The sequence below is a fragment of the Vanacampus margaritifer genome, chromosome 1 (genome assembly GCF_051991255.1).
Source record: "Vanacampus margaritifer isolate UIUO_Vmar chromosome 1, RoL_Vmar_1.0, whole genome shotgun sequence".
In the NCBI taxonomy this organism is placed as follows: Eukaryota; Metazoa; Chordata; class Actinopteri; order Syngnathiformes; family Syngnathidae; genus Vanacampus; species Vanacampus margaritifer.
In genome coordinates, this window is record NC_135432.1 from 10,138,689 (window position 1) to 10,159,155 (window position 20,467).

Genomic DNA, 20,467 nt, shown 5'->3' on the forward strand with positions numbered 1-20,467 from the left:
TATTTTATTTATTTATTTATTTATTTTTACAACAAAACAATCACAAGGGGAATAAATGCGTAATATCTGGGCAACATATTTACATGATTTGAGCTATTAAAAACGTACACGATTGTTTACAAGTGTGAATAACAATGTAATTGTCTAAATCAACTATTATTTTGAAATGCCTTGCCGGAAATGTACCAATCCATGTCTCGTTGCGGCTCTGTTCGCCATCTTGAATTGTCCCGAGCAGAAGCGGAGAGGCGGCGGCGGACTTTGGGGGTGAAAAGCAACGCGTCCTAAATTCGAAAGCCATATTACTTACGCGGATTAACGGGGCTTCCACCCGTTGCACTCGTCAAATGATCATATCTTGTCGAGCATATTTCGAAAGAGACGGCTATTGAAGAGCGTTCAGCGGAAAGCGCCTCGCAGACGGCGCTGTTTTCGCCTTCTGGAGCGGCGAACCGATTTTTGGCTGTGGCCTGGCTACCTTGTCGGACTGTTGGGCAATTTTTAAGGCTAGTGCGCGGAGCTGGACACGAATCGACACAAGGCAACGCACTGTCGTGTTCGAATGTTGGGAAATGGTAGCCAATTTGACGTTTTAATGCAATGTTACGCAGCTCACCCAGGACAAGTTTGGAGGACGGAGTGCGCTTGATTTCCAGTCCGATGGATATTGCCTCTGTCCGGTTGTGGCTCGGTTCCCTGTTCTGCTGCCCTGACAAAACAATCGTTCCAACAAAGCCACGATTGTTCGTAACGATGCTGCAGCCTGTCAAACGTATGCTAGCGTTGGCTTGAATGCCAAGAAGAAATCGCCCTCCATTGCTTATCTGTAAACGTGGAAATATCAAGTACCCCCTCCCCCCTCTTTCGTGCGAGTGAGGCTTGCATTACCCGGGATAGCTTTGGATTTATCTCGTTTTAAAGATGTCCTGTTTGCATAGACATACCTCCGTCTGACTCCACTGCTGTGAGGATTTTTTCTTACATATTTTTTATTTCATTTTCATTTTTATTTTTTTTATTTTTACTTTTTCTATCTAAGGATTAGATTCGGATGGAAAATGGGAGACGCCACCAAACTGGCCCTCGCCGTTTTCCTTATCTCCTGTTCTTCAGGTGGGTGTGAAGGTACTGTATTTGTATTTGCAGCCCTATGTCTGTTGAGTGCAATGTATGCCGGTTGTTATCAGTGCAGAATGCGGTGCAATGCAACCCCGCGGGGGAACGAGTGGGTGTGTTGATCTCATCCTGGCATCGTTTGTGTGACCCGTGTTCTTTTTTTGACCTCACACTTTACCTACATCATACAGTATTCTAAATAAGTGTTCCTGTCAGTGGATTGTATTTTCCTTTTGTAGCATGTACCGGTATGGGGATAAGTAGACACTGTGCAAGCTCAATAATGCATCACAGCATATCAGAAATGTACTGCATACTGTAGGAATATTTTTGAATGCTACAGTAAGTTCTTATCTTCCAGGATGGCATTGCTGTTGAATGATTTCTTTTTTTTCTGGAATAGTTTTAAGTATTTCGAAATGAAGTGGATAGTTGCTGTGACCAGCAATTTATTACCTAGAGTTATTTTGCTGTGAAATGCCTGAGAACTTCAAGTACAATGTGTACTAGCTCGTGGCATAATGGTTAAGACGGTCATCTGTAAAGTGCGAGGTCATAGGTTTGAATCCAGCTCTGTACACTTTCACTGAGGGTAATGGTTAGGCCGGTAATGCCGATATCGGCCTATGCTCTGACGGTTATGGTTAGGCTGGTAATCCCGATAGCAGCTTACAAAACATAAGGAAAACTTTGTGACGAGACACAGAAAGGGGTGAAAACTAGGCAGAAACCACGCCCAGTGCTTGACGCGGTCCGGCAAATTGACCATTCAGAATCAGAGCCGTTCACGGCCAAATAGCGTTGACAGGACAGGTCATGGCAAAAATATCCATTGCCTACCTTCCAGGATGGCATTGCTGCAGTATGTCTTCTTTTCTCTGGAATAGTTAAAGTATTCTGAAACGATACATTTGTCACAGCGGTTATTTTGCCGTGACCGGCTGCTCTCCACCTAACATTATTTTCCCGGTGTGAATCACGTGTGAACTACAATACAAATTGTGCGCCGGTCAGTGAGGACCAGCTCGTGTCATAGTGGATGCGTCACGGGGTCAAATACTCTTTTGTGCCTTTTTATTATTATTTATGTATCTTTTTACCATTTGTTTTCAATTTCGTGCAGCCAGTCAGGAGTTGTAAACGTGCTATTTTTTTTTCACGTGTTTGTTGAAGAATTGAGCAGTTAGCAGTGGAGAACAACTGCATATTTACCACATTTGACTGCAATGATGTAGTTGGATTTGCTCTGCGTTGATAAATTTTCCACATTTCAAGAAGTTGAAAATGCGATTGCCGTATTTGAAAAGACACAAAAGTGTGTGCTGCTGCCTGATAAACCTGCTCAAAGAGTTATGGTTAGGCTGATAACAGCCTATTTTTGGTGGCAAAGCAAAATAGAAACATTGTGAAAAGAGACAGAAGGGATTGAAGCTATGCAGCACGGCAAAACAACTGATCCCCAGCAGCCTATACATCATGGCCAACCTACTGTAAAACAGCCGTTCACGCCAGATCAAGAATATATCGCTCCGATTGACCAATCAGAGCCATTCACTGCAAATTAGCAGGATAGTTTCCAGTCACGGCAAAATAACCACTGCCGATATTTTTGTCCTTGGGAAAATAAATCTTGATGAATTGGGAACATTTTGAATGTAACCACCTGTGTTGCAGAACATTTTTGTTCATGCAAGTCAGACCACTAATGAAGGGTTTGATAACTTGTTGTAAAGGTTCATTGGCAATACCACTGGGCACTTTTAAAACAAGTGTCCATGTCCTATTTATTCCCTGTGTCAAAACATTTGTATGCAACATGCTTACGGCAGCTATTGATGCAGCTCAATCGATGACAAACAGTTATATTGCAAAGGTCACAGACGGTTTGATTCAGTTGATCCACACGCAGAATTGTTTTTATGTTGTGATATCGTATAATCCTGGTCGTGACACATTTTATTCATTATCTCAATGAAAGGTATGTGTGAAGAGTTCCACAGCGAGGCTGGAGTCTCTGCTGAAGTTGCGCTTCATTACCCATCTAGCATGCAGATTATAAATGAAAAATATCCATGCCCATCGCCAGGAAGTTATCTAAATGCCAATGAGTGCAAAGTCCATGTTTGCAGTAGTGAAACATGCTAAAGGCTGTTATAACGCACAAAGTTCTCTAGAGGACACATCAATCTGACTTTGTACGCTTATCTGATATGCAGTTATTTGTTTTTCTCTGCTAGAATTGCCTCCTTAGTTTTATCTATGTGTATCCAACTGTCATTCCTCTGAAATCAAGTTCCTGATGTTGGCGCAGTGATAAACGGCAATAACAAGTGGGAGAAGCCTGTAGTCGAGAAAAGAAATGGCAGTTCTGGAATTTTTGCTTAACAGTACACACACTGTTGCAGAAAAGCCAACAGAGTTTAGTCGCTGATGTTTTTGGCTGTGGTGGCGAGTCATTTCAAGGAATTCTTGGAGTTATGTTTTATGTCTATAAGCATTGCTTTTCTTTGCTGTTTCAAAACAATGTCATTAGAGGTTAACTTTAGTTTAATAATGGGCGTTTTCTGCTTCTGCGTTACCTCGTGTATATGTGAGAATGTCTTAACTCATTCACTCCCAGCCATTTTCACTAAAACAATCCCCTTCACTCCCAAGTGCTTTACTGGGTTTTGACAGATTTTGCAAGATGACATGATTTTGCTATAAAAAACATGAAACCTACCAAAAGAAAGATTAAAGTCTCTTCATTCATCAGGAAAAAAGTGTATTTCTATCTGTTTCCGTTTTGCAGTAATTAGCATTAGAATATAGCTAACAAATCTATTTAGAATTATGAGTGATTAAGGTTTTTTTTTTCAATATGGACCTGGTTCATTTCCTATGCTCTGCTGGCACATGTTGGCCGTTTGTGTAATAACTACCATTTCGTAAATCGTTCTTTGCAGTTGAGAGGCTGCATCAAAGCCATGCTCTACCATTAAAAACATATCAATACGTCTTTGGGAAACATTAGAAATAGAACGTATTTATACGTTTTTGGGAGCAAACGAGTTAACGAAATGTTTTCTTGAGCTTAAAATTTTTGTCCGAAACCGAAAATAAGATATGCTTGGCCGAAAAATGAAACGCCGAAAAAAAATTCATCAAGTCAAGTATAAAAAACAAAATAAAAAGCAATGTTTAATATCACTCGGACTCCCCATTAGCTACAGTCCACTCCACATTTTCAACACGTATTACTGCAGTAACGATTGAGAACTAAATGAGCTGGATGAATGAGAATAACCACAAGCATACAGTAAGCACACAGTGCAGTGCCATGTCATTGCGTTTGTTATTCTATAATAAATAAAGTAGTCGTTAGCACACAGACACAGTGCTTTTCTGCACATTGTTGGACGTAATAATCTGGAGATGAAGCTTTACTTTTGTTAACTTTTTTGAGTGTCGTCAATCTCAATTGATTTGGGTCGCGGCTGATAACGCAGCTCTCGTCTCAGTCATGCGAAATAAAAACCGGGCATCGTGTTGCTTATTCAACGGGGGCTATATGTGCATTTCAGCAGCAAATAATTTGCCATGACACTTCATTTGCAGAATAAAAATGCATATTTTTCTCATTTCCAGGCGAATATTTTCAGTTGCCGATAATTTGGTGCATCACTAGTATTCAAGGATCTTTTGTCTAGGGGTGCACCGATCACAATTTAACGGCCGATCCCCGATCCTCAGTCATCCAATCTTGTTTTATTGATAACGATCGAACAATTAATGTGAAATAATGCAAACAGTTTGTTTTAACTTAAGTATTTCTCTCAAATAAAAATAAGAGCCTATTAGTCATCTCAGCAGTAAAGGATACTTTTTCAGACCTCTAAGGAGAGGGATGAAATTGGTGAAAAAGATCGGAAATCGAGTCAGATAAATCGGTGCACCCCTAACTTTTGTCGCTGCGTCTTCCGGGTGGATCGTCTTAACAATTGCTTCTCAAACCCGTCAATCAATATGACATACCGAGGTTGTGCGTGCTCGTTCTTAGCGGCGCACTTCGAGTGTTTGTAGCATGTAGCCGCTGAGCTTCGGATTCAGCCATTCATCGTTGTAGCTCCACCAATCTCAACGCATGCTTTGAAAAAGAGAACATTGTCTATGAAGTGAGGTCGGCTGCAGAGACCGATGAAAATGAGCTTGCACGGTCCCAATCGGGATTTACTTGGAAAAAATCTAGTAAAGTGTTACTCCTTGTATTATTTCTGAGTGCATCAAACTTTACTAGGATTTTTCAAGTATAATCACTTTTTAGCGTAGGCGTTTCCCCTGGACGAGCAGCAGATCTGGTAGGATAGTCTTCCGCATGCGCATTTAAAAAAAAAAGGGACAAACGGACATTTAGCGTCTACTTTTCGAGAAGATCCTTGAATACACCTTTAAAGTTTGTGCAAAGAGAAAGGGGAGTGATTACTCAATCGCATTCTGGCTAATGTCATCTTTTGTTGAACTGGAAAGGTGCATAGTATTACTTACTGGGCTGCCTCATGACATACATGTCAGTGAATTGAAAGCTTAAAAAAAGAGAGAGCGTAGTAAATTATTAAACCTAATTGGCCTGAGAAAATGGAACTGTGTCAACATGGTGCACGCAATTACTGAAGTAGATCTGTTGGCTCCACCTTTGCTCAATTAAACAATTGAATAAGCTCATTATTTTACATGTGCCTGTCAGATGTGAAACTCATTGGGCATTGAAGTCATGCCTCACATACACATCATTTTGTTTTCTGTGGAGATGTGCAATGAATGTACTTATTTTACCGCTGGGACTACTGGATGCTCCCGTTTTGTACAGTGCAGCAGTATCGGGCAGATATCGATCCTCCTGCTTACCAGTGTAAGGTTGCATTAGCATGGCGAAGATCCTCTGACCTGGCCAGTCCAGGAAGTCTTGTTTTCTGTCACAGGACCTGAAAGAATGAGCAAAGAAGCTCCTTGAGAGAAGGTCTTTTGCAGCTTTGGATTCTCATTGTGTTCACGTGAACAAAGCAATTACAGTGTCATGATGTACAAGAGTATGTTATGATTCAGTTCCTCCATTGGTCTGTAACGAGCAGTGTTAAGAAAAGTGGGAGGGGCATGCTCCCCTGCATACAGGCTGGTCTATAGTTGGCTGCAGGCTGCAAAGCACCAGCTGTGGGTGTGTTTTTTTTTCTGTGATCGACAATCAAAGACATTGATCGACATGCCGATCAGGTACTTTTTCATATAAATCAGCTAATCACGATCAGTTCCTGATCAGGCGGAGCACCACTACTGAAAACCATTTGTTGGCAATTAATTCTTGCCTTGTAATTTATACAATTTTATTTTAAAGGAAGACATGCATTTTTTTCCCACAGTTATAAACTGTTCCTGGTGCAGAAACCGACACAATATTCGCATTTTCATCCTTCTTACAGGCCGAGACACGACGGCTTACTTGCTAATGCTCGCTAGCATCAGCATACCGCCAGCGCCAGATGTAAACAACTCTGTCATTGGCGTGGAACAATGTTGTGATTATACTGTAACCAATCATGTGCATCACTGCACGCATCGAGGATTGTGGGACCACTGTATGGATTTTGCATACAGCCATTCATTTAAAAAAAAAAATAATAATAATTTTGCATTAGGACACACAAGGGATAGGGAACCCTGGTCCTCGAGAGCCGCTGTCTTGCCTGTTTTCCATGTCTCCCTCCGTCAACACACCTGATTGATGAACAAGATCGTTATTAGGCTTCTACAGAGCTTGCTGATTAGCTGATCAGTTGAGTCAGCTGTGTTTGGGGAGACAGACATGGAAAACATGCAGGACAGTGGCTCTTGAGGACCAGGGTTCCCTATCCCTGCCTTACACCATGTTCCCCCAATGCAATTTTGACAGACATATTGGCCGCGCCAATGTGGCGAGCATGAGAAATATTTCCCACGCCATTCCAAGTTTCACCTCGTCATTGGTGACGTGGCGAACGGGGAGCACGCACCCTGCAAACACTTATATTCAAGCATAAAATAATTTATGATTAAAGAACAGTTTCATTTAATAATTTTTTTATTTATTGTCAGCTTTGTTTATATTGATGACTGTTATAATAAATAAAAACTGCACTTTCCACTTAATTTGGAATTGATGTTTTGCTTTTTCATTATTGAAAAAAAAAAGCTTAGTCTTCACTAAACCCATAGTAATTTTGTTATCGTACCATGACTGACTTACCGAATGATCTGGCAAGAATATCAAGATTAAGATATTTTGTCCATATCACCCAGCCCTAGTCTGGAGATGTGTCATTTAAGGTTTTTGGATTAGTGTGTGCTTGTGCATGTGTAAGCTTCATCACCATCTCACAATTTACTGGCTCCCTAGAGTAGAAGTCCGTTGCTGTAATTAATGCTGCTATATGCGCATGTTGCTCTATGTGGTCGGAGAGTGCTTGTAGAGTTTCATTCAGACTATTCATTGTGTTCTTGTTTCAAGCTCTATCCATTGTCTTGTACTTTCCTTGGCTGTCTCTCCATTCCTTCCCTTGCAGTGTTTCCCACAGAATTAAAATCTACTTGGGTGGGTGGACTCCGGCAGTGGGGATGGGAGGCGGGTTGGACGGGAGGTGGGTCTCAGTCCTGTTACTACGTCTCCTCTAGCCTCACGATCCACAAGTGAGTGATGGCGAACTAACGTTACATGCGGTATATCCTGTCGTGACAATTTAAAAAAAAATATATATATATATATATATATATTATAACCTAAAACCTATTAAAAAATCCCATACCGTTCACCTAAACCGAACACTTCGGAACCCAGCCAGAGCCGTGAGGCCGTCAGGAGACCCGAGGAAGGACCAAAGAAAAGAAAGGAAAGTGAAATCCAGCACCGACCAGACATATATATATATATATATATATATATATTTTTAATACATTTTCTTGAAAACATTTTGGGTGGTGGCCAATTTACTTGGGTGGCCCACCCAAGTATTAACATGGTGTGGGAAACACTGCTTTGTTCCCCAATGTCACAGAGGACACGCAAAATTCCTATCAACAAAAACGAAAGGCCTAACTGTGTCTCAGGTAGTGTTGTTCTGATACAGGTTTTTTGACCCCCTGATACCGATTCCGCTACCCAGTATGATACCTTTTTTTCTTCCTAACATGAAAACGCTGTCCTGCAATTGGTTCAGAGCATACAAGGGCCAATAGGATATCTTGGCTCGGCATGCAGTGAACACACCACACGTTAGTGAATGACGCGCACAAGCAAGACACAAGATGCTGCATCCACTAATGGTATCGGCATGTTATTTGTTAGCACTTGCCGATGCCGATCCCACTGTTTTAATGCAGTATCGGGGCCCCTCTCGATGCTGGTATCGGAATCTGAACAACGCTATTCTCAGGAACAGTGTCTGTGTCATGCCTGGTTGTTTATTTGCACGGTCAAAGTGTTGCCTTGAAATATACAGGATCTCAAATGCCAGAGAGGTGGAGCTTTTTTGGATTAGTGCCCGGGGCTTCTTTTGGTGACTGAAAACCAATTGCTCTGTATAAGTCCTGCTGGTTGGGAATTATTTCCCCCCACTTTTGTTGGGATTGTGAGTTTTTAATACCCTTCCAAGTAATCAATAACTGATAGGGATTGCTAACCACGACCAATGATTTTGCAGACAGTTTATTTATTCTCTGCATCGCCAACTATATTATCAAATACACTTTATGGCATATGCAATATGACCACAATTTATAAAATACTGACATTTTGAAGTTTTAATTTTGCACCTTACAACCAGTGTGTGTCATGGGTGTACACTAAATATAAAGACAGGCCTGGTAGAAGTCAAGTCCGCAAGGTTGAGCCAGCTGTAAATTTGGACAAATGTGTGTGCAGACCAGACTGCAGAGTATCGGAAGTTCCAGCAGTTAAAGTCTTGTTTTAATGAGATGTAACATTTAAAAAAAAATATTGAAGTTGGGTCGAACCATAAATGGTGTAGCTTTAAAGCAGATGATGGGAACTTTCACTAAACTGGGCCCACGATCATCTCAAATGCACACACACGGGGGTATAAATAGTGTGTCTGATGGCTTCCGTGTTGTGCCCCCCCCCCCCCCCACCTGCTCCCCTCTTCACTCATTGGCTGTTTGAAAAGACAAATGGCTTGTGCTGCAGGCGGATGATACAGCAACATTAGAGCAAATTCAATATACACTTCAGCTTATACTATAGTGGCACTTAACACACCCTTTAAATGAATCCAAACAATTTAAATGGGGGTGGGGGGAGGGGTGCTACGCAAGTGCTCCTCTTGTACTTTTAGAGATAGATAACAAGGCATTTTGAACGTCTCATCTTGAGAAGAATGTTTGGAATGCGGTGGCTATTTGCAACTCATGACGCGCAAGTGGCACAGGGCTCACCAAACTGCTGTATTTCAGGTTAAGGGACCCGGGCACTCCCATGACCTGTCCGGTGTCCTCTTCACCAGCGCTTATTGAAGCTGAGGCCAATGGGCATTTGTCGTTGCAGCATACCAGCGGGGATTAAAGGGATTTAATTTAGTCGCTGAGTATGGTGCTTTTTAGTACCCCCCCTTCTCCATGGCCGTGGAAAGAGTACAGCCTTTGTAACCAACTAGCCCACCCAGCCACTGGTGCCATGTCACAACACCATCTGATCTTCAAGTCTGAGCCATTGGTGTGGTTACTGTAAAGTTAGTGAATTACTGCGTGATAATGTGCAGTCTCTGGTGCTTGATACCTGTGGTTGTTAGACATCTAGACGTGCCTTAAAAATCCAGGCAGATTCTATACTGAAGTGTTGGGCTCATATGTTCGTTGTCTTTTTTCTGTAGGGCAGGGAGCAGATTTAATGTCTTGTCATTGTAATGTTTTATGTCATAATCTTCCTGTTCCAACTCAAGTCGTCTCTCCAAAAATTAGGATTTAACTAATTTTTGTCGCAAGCCACTTTGTAATTAAGACTTTCTTCAGAGTGCTATTATGACAATAAATCCCCAAAAATGTTTAATCATCATCTCGTCATATTACTTACTGTTAGGGGTGTGAATTGCCTAGTACCTGGCGATTCGGTTGGTATCACGATTCATAGGTCACGATTCGATTAGATACCGATTAATCCCGATATAAATCTATAAATTGATTATTGGGGGGGGGGGGGGGGGGTAAATTCAAATTTAGAAAATACTTATCAGTAAACTTGCACATGTACACTGTAAGATTTGTATGAAAATGTATTTATTTATCTGAAAATTCAGGTTGCAGTCTGTTTTATGTTTGAACAGCACTGAAATAAAATATTAAGGCTTAATGTTCCATTAATATAACATTCTTCAATGCTTAATGTGTAAATCCTAACCCTAAGTAAGACGTTTTGTTGAATATTCCCATAAAAAATTGACGTTTAAAAATCAATTTGGCCGCATATTGAATCGATTCGAGAATTGCGCGCAGTAATATTGCGATATATTGCTGAAACGATTTTTTCCTAACATCCCTACTTATTGCATTACATATACACAACAAAATGATTGATAACTAGTTTTGAATTCAAAAGTCGCAGATAATAGTTAAAAAAAGTTTAAAAAAAAATAATAAAATATATATATATATATATATATGTATATCACTGTTCTATACCACTTTTTTTTTTCAGACCAATAACAGTAATGCCCAATTCACACTGACTGCGAAACGGACGCGGTGCGTTTTCCGTACGGCCGCCACAAGGAATAGAAAGCATTCGAGTTTGCGTGTCAATTCACACTGCAGTGCGGTGCGTATGGGGTTCCGAAAGGAATGCGGCGCTGCGGAAGGTGTCCGCAAGCATTCAATTTATAAATATAAATAAATACGCAGATTAGTTGATTTGCATTGCCAAATATGGGGAGAAATAGGCGGACTTGGGGCGGGGAATGGCGTGGAATCTGTTGCGCACACCGGTTGGGATCATGGGGCATTTAGAAAGAAAGATTGCATGTGGATGTGCATATGTGTGTCTACGCATCCTTTTATAAATCTCAAATTTTTTCCTGCGGACGTGAGGTTTGGGTTTCGTTCATAAGTACGCAGGTTCTCACGCACAGTTTTGTAAATGAGGCCCAAGATGTATTTGCCATTTGTTTATTTCAGCTGTGGTATTTTATAGGCTACAAGCTACTAAAAGCTAAAAGCAACAGGGGCGATTTGAAAGTACAGGAAAGATGTTCATTCAGGTTTCGGCCATAACCTGATGGTTGGGGAACTCTGATATAAACAACGCTTACATTTCAGTTTATTTGGCTCTGATAGGTATCTAAATATTGTGTTCATACAAGCTTCGGCTATATGCACAGTATGCAAGATGTCCAATATACTATGCAGGTAGCTCACTCGGGGAGGCATCTTTTTCAGCAGCCTCCTGTGAGTTAAGAAGTGAGTTTGGTGTGTAATTGTTCCCCCACTCAAAGTTGCAGCTAAAGTAGGTCACAGTTCACCTAATTAAATCTCATATTTGGAGGAATGAATGGTGCCTGTTGGTCAATTTGACTCTATGGTTTTGAGCAATTGCCCCTTTTTATTTAGCGATTGTGCATGACTATTCCTATTGATAATTGATGCAGAACAAAGGCGGACCAATTTTTCTAGGAAAAACATGAATCAAAAGCTATTTTGTCACATGGTCTGACTTACTCAAAAGCAACCTCACAACGCTGTAGCCGACCTTCCCTTTTTGCACAATCCATGCTCACACAATCAGCCACTTGAAGATGTTTTGGCAGGACCGCTTCTTTCTCCTTTATTGTGCGGTTTCTCACTCCACTTTGACATTTCTCAATGACACGAGGCAAAGAGGATTTTCCCATTCATTGATGGGATATCTGCTCATGCATGGACGTCCTATCGTGTGTCCTTGCTCAATCAGCCCTGACATTATCTGCTTTAGACGACTCTGAGCCGCTACTTGTGGCCCGAGTATTGATTTCCTTGCCTTATGTCTGCCCTGCTGCCGCTACTGCTTGACCACCTTGCCGCACTGTGCTCGGGGGCAGCAGATCTGCAGTCATATTTACATCCACATGAGTTTTGTTTTAGATTTCACCATGAGGCTTCCTCTTTTGTTTTAGCTGATTTGAGGAAATAGCAGTGGAGATGTTCATTGAAGAACAGCAATTAACATTTTTAGCTAAGGTTTTTTTGTCACTTTTTTGCGACATTTTATTCCAAAAGAAAGACCAGCCTTGACAGGTGGTCTCCAGAATACATTGCTATGACTTCACAAGTTTAATTTGTTCTGTGCCCAAGCTCATTATTGCATTTAATTGTACTATATCAAAGCAATTTTCCCTATTGAAATGCTATAAATCCTTTCCAGACCACCAAAATCCACCATATTTTTGTTATGGTTTTAATGAACGAAAATAGCAACTTATTATAAAATATAAGATTATAATAGATAATGTAAAAAAAAAAAAATACTGTATGAAGCCAAAAGTCTCTCTTCCAGAGAATACTGTAGTACATTCATGTGTTGTGCCTTTTAAGGGGCAAAACCTAGGAGTGACATCAGGAGCTGAAAGCACACGGTTAGTTCAGTGTTAGTGTCTCTGCAAGTGTTTTAGTTTTGTACTGTTTGTGCCTTTACCTTGTTCAATTAACGGCTGATTGTGCAGCCGTGATTTTAATTGTATTTTTTTCACTTCACTTGAGCAGCGGTGTATCTGAAGTGTGCTAATAGCAAAAATTTGGGCTAGCAAAACAAAAACAACCAAGCGACAGCTCTTAACTCAAAAAACTTGTGATTTGGGACACTCCTAAGTTAAGTTGCCACTGTTTACAGCAGAAGTTGATATACGTTGTCACTGCATCCCTGAAATTGCTGGTTACCACCGGCACATTTGTTTGCTGTGTGCATAGTATGCAAGCTGGCATCTGAAGACAGGACCCAGTTTCCCTTGTGTCCAAAATGTTAGTCAAAACAACAACACGGGTGTATTTCTTAATTGACAGAGCACAGTTTTTTCCCCTTTAGTTATGTTAAAGGCCACTGTCACAGTGACTTCTTTGGCATTTTCATGAGCTTTGATAATGCAGTTCTGGCATAATCAGCTCTTGTGAACTTCCTTGTAATGAAGTCACAATTTTTCTAATTGGCTCATGGACTGGGTTAGATTAATCAGGCACAGAAGATGAATAACTGTGCTGCAAGAACGTGCTAACAATGTTTTTGACGGCTTTATCATAATAATCTTGTCAGAATTGTTGGTTGCTCAATAAAAGTAAACACTGGTGAGATACATTGTGCTGAATACATTCTAATGGTTTGCCTTGATTCCGATTTGAAAACATTGGTTTAAATGCATTCATCTATTACTGTACACAATATTTCTGTGATGTCATTTATAGTTATTCCTACATGTTTGTGTTTACTAATACTATGTTTTTAATTGTCAAGGAAAAACAATGCACGAGTTATTTTCATTCGCTCTTTGTTTTTTCTTATCCAAATACAAATTGAAAAATTTACTTGTGTCTTAAAATATTCTGCCTTGAGCGTGGATACACAGATTTGTTCAGGGATCACATCACAGTTTAAAACTGGCATTTTACGTTCATTTAAAAACATGTGCATGAAATAATAATAGCATGAATTAATATCCCCATTTCGGCGGCTTCTAGCCATGCAAGAAATGTCAAAAGCAATTTATATTCGTGAAAATGAGATTAATGAGATTTGCGCTTTTGTTGTCTTTATCCTTGCCAGGCGCAATCCTGGGACGCTCAGAGACTCAGGAGTGCAGCTACTACAACTCCAGCTGGGAAAAGGAACGTACCAACCGCAGCGGCATTGAACCGTGCTATGGTGATAAGGACAAGAGGCGACACTGCTTTGCCACATGGAAGAATATTTCTGGCACCGTGGAGGTAGTCAAGCAGGGTTGCTGGTTGGACGACATCAACTGCTATGACAGGTATGCTTAGAAAAATAAAAAGCAAATGAACTGAAATGAATTTTAGGGTGTATTCACACCTGCACTGTTAGACCAAGCTTTTTTTTTTTCCCCACGCTGGTTTTATACAGTTGTGAATACACAAAAATGAATAATGTCGTTCAAACAACTGGACAAAGAGCCTCATTTTGACCACCAATCACAGCTCACCTGTTTTCTGGTTTTGGTCATGCGACGTTAGCATGCTGAGCTGTGATTGGTTGTTACCTGAACCCTGAGCCACTCTGTGATGTCATTATCATGCAGCAAGTGGCAAAATGGCCACCACCTGAGATGAACAGGTGGATTTTGTTGCTTAATTCATATTCCACAAGTTCAATGTTAATCAAAACGCCATGTTTAGATTAGTGTGTGTGTGTGTCGGGGGGGTTGGGGGGGGGGGCGCATAGGAAAAAAAGAAAAAAAGAGTTGACTGCCCTGATATTGGGTTAACATGTGATTGACCGATCCCTTAAACAGGAACCAACCTCATTTCCCTCCTTAGAGGTCTGAAAAAGTCAGCCACTGTCAACTAATAGGCTTTTCATTTTTATTTGAGAGTAAAGCTTCATGTGCAGTTAAAACAACCCGTTTGTATTTGTGTTTTACAATAAAACAAAATTTAAACATTGAAGGTGGATGCTTTTTATGAGAGAAAAAATCGAGGCCGGCAAAAATTCAGATCGGCAGGTCAGGTTTTTTAAAGATCAGGGATTGGTGAGCGGCCAGAAAATTTTGATTGGTGCACCCCAAATCCTCAGTCTACTGTCTAGTTACAAAGCTGCCAGCATGTTGTAGGTCAGGGCATGCAGAGCACATAGTGTCCTTCTGGTTACTGCATGTAATCGCTGACGCTGTTCCAAAATTAGAAACAGAATATCGCGGAACCTGCATCGAATGAGCTGCTCTTGACGTTCACAATTATTTTGCAGCTTTAATAACAGCACATATAGCAGAGCAGGAATGCAGCACTTCCAATAGGAGTTCAATGTTTTCCTCCATTTCCAGGTTTGCGCTCCTCATGCCGCCTTTGGCATTTCTGTCCAATAAGAGCACCAGTCGTTACATGCGTTGTTTACATAATATAGTTAACTTGCAAAAAGTACCGCACCAACTGGAAAAAAAGAAGAAAAAAAATGACTTTTCTGGTGTGAATACACCCTTGGATTCATTTTCAAAAAAGACCAGTACATAAAAACAACGGTTATACTGTATTTCTCTCGATGCACACTTTTTTTCCTTCTCAATACAGTTTTAAATGGCACTGGCTGGCACTGCTGTGAGCCAGGAGACTAAATGATTTGAATAGATCTGATATAGTCTGTTTTTTAGTCCAACACCACTTTCTGTTTCCTGGTGGCTGCCGAACTTGCAGTCAATATAGATTTGGAACCTTAGCTGAGACGGCGCCGCATTGCCTCCCTGGAGAGTCCACAGCAAGTCTAGGGCGCCCGCCACTTCCTCTGTCTTATCTGATGGCTATGCCACTGTAAAAGACAGAGTAAGAATTACTGTAGCTGTTTAGAATATCATTTTTAAGTGTTGTGTATTGTATTGTGTAGAGGCAAGGAAATGGCAAGTGTGTGTTGGCACGTCTAAGGGCGTACTCATTCTAGGGAATTGCTTTGTGCCATGCTTTGTGATACAATTTCTTAGTCCGTCGAGGATTTTTTCCTCTGTTCTCTGCCTCATTCAGTGACATTACTCACACACACTCATTCACCTGATCTGTGATTACAACACATTCAACTTAATATTTTACAGTTTTTATTTTTTATTTCTAACACACACATACAGTTTTTTTTTCTTTTTGCCTTATTAGCCTCACGATGCTGGCCGCATCTGACTTGTATCCGAGACGACATGAGACACTTTGGGCCCGCAAGCCATACTTTGCCGGGGTCTGCTTTATACCCATAAAAACAAATGTTAAAAAATCGGTGAAATACTTTAGTGAGGATGCGAAAGGTGAACAGTGATGTCGCAGGAATTCACTGTAAACAGAATGCAATGCTGTCAAATGAAGTGATGCCACTGGTAAACGAGCCAATGCCTGAATGCTTAAATGACAGTGTGAGTACGTAGACTGGACAGGGAATCTATACCAACTCTGACATGGCATATTGTGCGTATACAGTACCCCTGTTGAGAAGCATTTTCAACCATGTTTTTTAGTGCATTTTTCTTAAAGGGACAGTGAGATATTTTTAGTTGATGTTGATTATGGTTAACGTCCACATTTCTTGAGCGATTCCAGTGGTTTAAATTTCGATAAAGAAAAAGAGTCAGCAGTCCCATTTAAAATTTCCGCGGGAATTTTTCGAGTTACTTACATGCTGTACTCAAAATGTGGTAATGTTTACATTATTTTTAAGTGTCGGAAATTACTTGAGAAAGCACAATTTAATATTTATTCAAAGAAAGAATTGAGTTAATAATTAGTAAAATAAAAGAACATCTACTGTCGAAGGTGATGACTGTTGTACGTCTTTCTTTAAAAATGGATGAATTAACGTGCAATTCTAGAAACAAACCTGTTTTTTTTTTAATTTAGTTGCAATTGTGATGTCATATTTGGTTAGGACAAATCTTTGAGTATGTCATGCATCCTTAGTGTATATGTTTTAATTTCTCCTTGGTTTCTGCAGCAATGAGTGTGTGGAGAGGAAGGAGAATCCCGACGTTTTCTTCTGCTGCTGTGAAGGCAACATGTGCAACGAGCGCTTCCTGTACGCACCTGATACAACCCCTCAAAGCGACACACACCAGTCAACAGCCTACAGTATGTATTGTCAACACTCATTTACACACATATAAACACAGATGAGATGTCATGTCAGGTATATATATATATATAAACACATATATATATATATATATATATATATATATATATATATATATATATATATATATATATATATATATATATATATATATATATATATATATATATATACATATACATATACACTATTAGTTGGTCCCAACCAGTAGTCATCCAACAATTAGGGGGCGAACATATAGTTAGGGCCACGTTAAGCTGCATAATAACAAGTTGTATCTTACAGTGCGAGCCAAAAGTAACTTGTTAGACTCTTGAGAATGACTCGAGAAGAAATTACAGCAAAAATTAGGAGATGAGCATCATGCCTGTGAGCAAGGAATCTTAATCCATTGTTTGGACATGTTTCAGGGCAAGTGACATTAAATAAGATAATATATAATCCTTTTTAAGGTAACACTTGGTACATTCTAAATTATTGAGTATTTTTTTAATTAATAACTAATTCTGAAATGATAATTCATCACTTTCAAGTTTTGCACTTGGAATATTTGTATATTTTTTGTTGAAAAGTGGAGCTTTTTCCCTAACATGATGAATTATTTTTTGCCATAATTGTACAACCAAATTTGAAATTAAACAACCCGTGAATATTGATCCACATTGTAGCGAGGGAACACTATTTCTTTTGTGCCAAATGGCAGTTGTCATTAAAAATGGCATTACGAATACGAACATTTGCCTCAGGTTGGGTGTGCGTATATGTATCATCTGTGGGTGACTAGTGTGTCCAGATGTCAGTGGGCACTGTTTTGGAAACCCCTAATCTACACTGTCACTGTGGTTTCAAAAATACAGTGACACCTCAAAGGTGGAGCGCACTTGACATAGGAAAGGGAAACACACATCTTAAATCCTCAGTACAATATAAATACGTTGATGCATCAACGTGAACTGGCACAGGCCTTCCAGGCACAAGCTATAATCTCCCTCCGGCATTTGTCACTTGGCATCAAAGTTATCCTCGCAGACTTTTCTTAAACTATTTGAATACATTACTGTAGTGACTCTTAAAATGTAGTGCACCTACAGTACTACTAGAGGCACACGGACACCCTCTGGTGGTACACGAAAGACTTGCTGAATTTCATGTTCAAGGCGTTTCAGTGGCCTAAACTTTTCTTTTCTTTTTTATCTAGTACAGAACATTTGTTAAGCATAATTGTGTTGTACTTAAATGAGTACATTGCGTTTATATTTAATCTTTTCAAACTGTTTGTGTTCAAACATTTATCCAGCTCATTTTTTTAAATTGAACTTATATTCAGTGCATTTTAATTGAATTATTATTGAAGTGCAGTTTTTCCCCTATATTTAAGTGCATTGTGCAGTGTAATGTTCAGACTGTTCATAGTGTTGCAGTGTCTTATATAACATGAAATATACCCAATACTTAATACTAAATTGTACTGTATACATACCACTATGTATGTATATTTGAGTCCTAAAGAGTCCCCACAATGTGGGTTGTGCACACACTTCTTCTTCCCCTACAATGATGATGGAGGTCAAAGTGTCTTAATGACGACTAAGGTCTGATCTGGCTGACACCATGTGATGGAAGGACAGGCATGGCCAGCAGGCACCACCCTGCTCCTGCAGGGGTCAGACACAGTTCAGAGCTCTGTTATTTTTGGCTAGAGGATTAAGTGATGTCACAAGATGGATTTGCTCGTCCTGCTGCGTGCATGTGTGTGCATGCATTTACACTGCCTTCTAAAGGTATTGGAACAGCGAGGCCAATTTTTTTATTCTCGCTATAGGCTGCTCATTTGAATCTGACATGAGAAGAGATCTACATTTCAGATTTTATTTTCAGGTATATAGAAGTAGATTTGATTGCCAACTTAAATGAAAGATCAGTGGTATTAATCCACTCATTTTTAATGCTAGCAAAAGTATTGAAGTGTGTCTTTTGTTTGTCAGATGTATACTTTTACATTCATTATTCAAACAATAAGTAGTGCTTAATGTTTACATTTAGTTTCAGGTTTTGGTTTAGTTGTGTAGTTAGGTGTGTAACCAACAATAAAAACGGAGATCTATCCAAGGGTGAAAAGCACAACTGTGCTTGTATAAACAGTGACCATAGTCAATACAACCATTGTACCGTAATATCCTGAAGAAGAAAGAAACCACTTGTTTATGAACTAACAGATTTTCCATTAGGTGAAGAATAAAAGCGGCAGCTGGTGAGAGAAATTTTGCGAGAGCTGTAAAGATGGCCCAAAAACAAATGTTGGTGACATCAGCAACAAACTCCAGAGGGCAGTGGTGAAGGGTTCACAATCTGTTTGCAGAAGACTTCATGAAGTAGAGTACAGAGGCCACAGCAGATGATCTCTCATCAGCAAAGAAAATGGGCAGGCAAGCTCAGAGACTAGATTAGACAAAGATGAACTTTTAACAAAGTGATGGCAAGGCTAAAGCTTGGCGAAAGAAAAGCTCTGCTATAAACGTCTGAGAAACTTGGTTGATGTAAAGCCAGGGCTTGGGCTTGCATTGGTTCTCTTGGGACGACAGGCTCATTAATCTCGATTGATATAAAACATTATGGCAGTAGAAACGTTAATTTAGAATTACATAAACATTTCCTCGGCCTTTTTAAAGAAATGTTAAAATGGAAGAAGGTAGCTGAAGCTCAGTGGTATCAAGTTATTTGCCTTATGCAGTATTGCAAGCAATAGATTTGCAACTAAATGTCAACTGTTTTTCCACATTAAATTATTTACCTAAAATTCTCTTGGCAAATAATGTCTTATAAGTTATCAGCTACAGATGTAAATACCTTCAAATGAGAGCTGAAGTGTTCTTTTGGTGTATTTTGTCTACAGCTAAAATAAGGCAATGGTCCTCACTGTTCTAATATTGCAGGGCAGTCAGTGTTCAGTATGCACATTATATATACCGGTACTTATTTGATCACTCAGTGCAGCAGCACTCTGTTAGCAAGGTCTGGTACACACTCACAGAGGATGTGGCACATTGTCCAGCTTGATTGGTCAATAAAATGTTTAATGCTGTCATTCCCTTCCTTTCAGCCACATCCAACCCCTTTTCCCAGAAGCCTCAGCTCTTCAGCACTCTGCTTTACTCCCTCGTTCCTATCATCGGACTGGCCGCTGTTGTCCTCTTCTCGTTCTGGATGTGGCGACATCACAAGTTGGCCTACCCGGCAGCCCTGGTCCCCACACATGTAAGGAAACAAAACACCCACAGATAAACTAGGCTGACGTGTCTCGATTTGCACCATCTTCAACACTGATCCTCAGCTCGCTGCCAATTTACCTATATGGCAGGGGTGGGTGCCCACTGTGTTTTGAATGGAAAGTGTTTGGAACGCATCTTGCTTCATTCTAAGTTCCTCAGCAACAGGGGAGAAGAAAACCAATGCAGCTGCCTTCATTGTATGGAAGAGACGTCAGGGGCCTCTGCATTATTGATGACGCTTTATATAGGCAAACAAAACTAAACACAGAAG

General features: G+C 40.1%; 1 protein-coding gene across 2 annotated transcripts in view; it reads left to right on the forward strand.

The window, feature by feature from the left end:
* Positions 1–216: 216 nt before the first annotated feature.
* The window catches only part of LOC144055048 (activin receptor type-2A-like), a 35,240-nt gene continuing 14,989 nt past the window's right edge, over positions 217–20,467 (forward strand). The window contains exons 1-5 of one of the 2 annotated variants that reach the window (XM_077570667.1): positions 217–964; positions 1,040–1,113; positions 13,916–14,123; positions 16,790–16,923; positions 20,028–20,182. In XM_077570667.1, coding sequence (XP_077426793.1) covers positions 1,059–1,113; positions 13,916–14,123; positions 16,790–16,923; positions 20,028–20,182 — 552 coding nt within the window. In that variant the 5' untranslated portion in view covers positions 217–964; positions 1,040–1,058. Of the gene's footprint in view, positions 1,114–13,915; positions 14,124–16,789; positions 16,924–20,027; positions 20,183–20,467 lie in introns of both variants that reach the window. The other variant, XM_077570676.1, reaches the window with a different exon arrangement.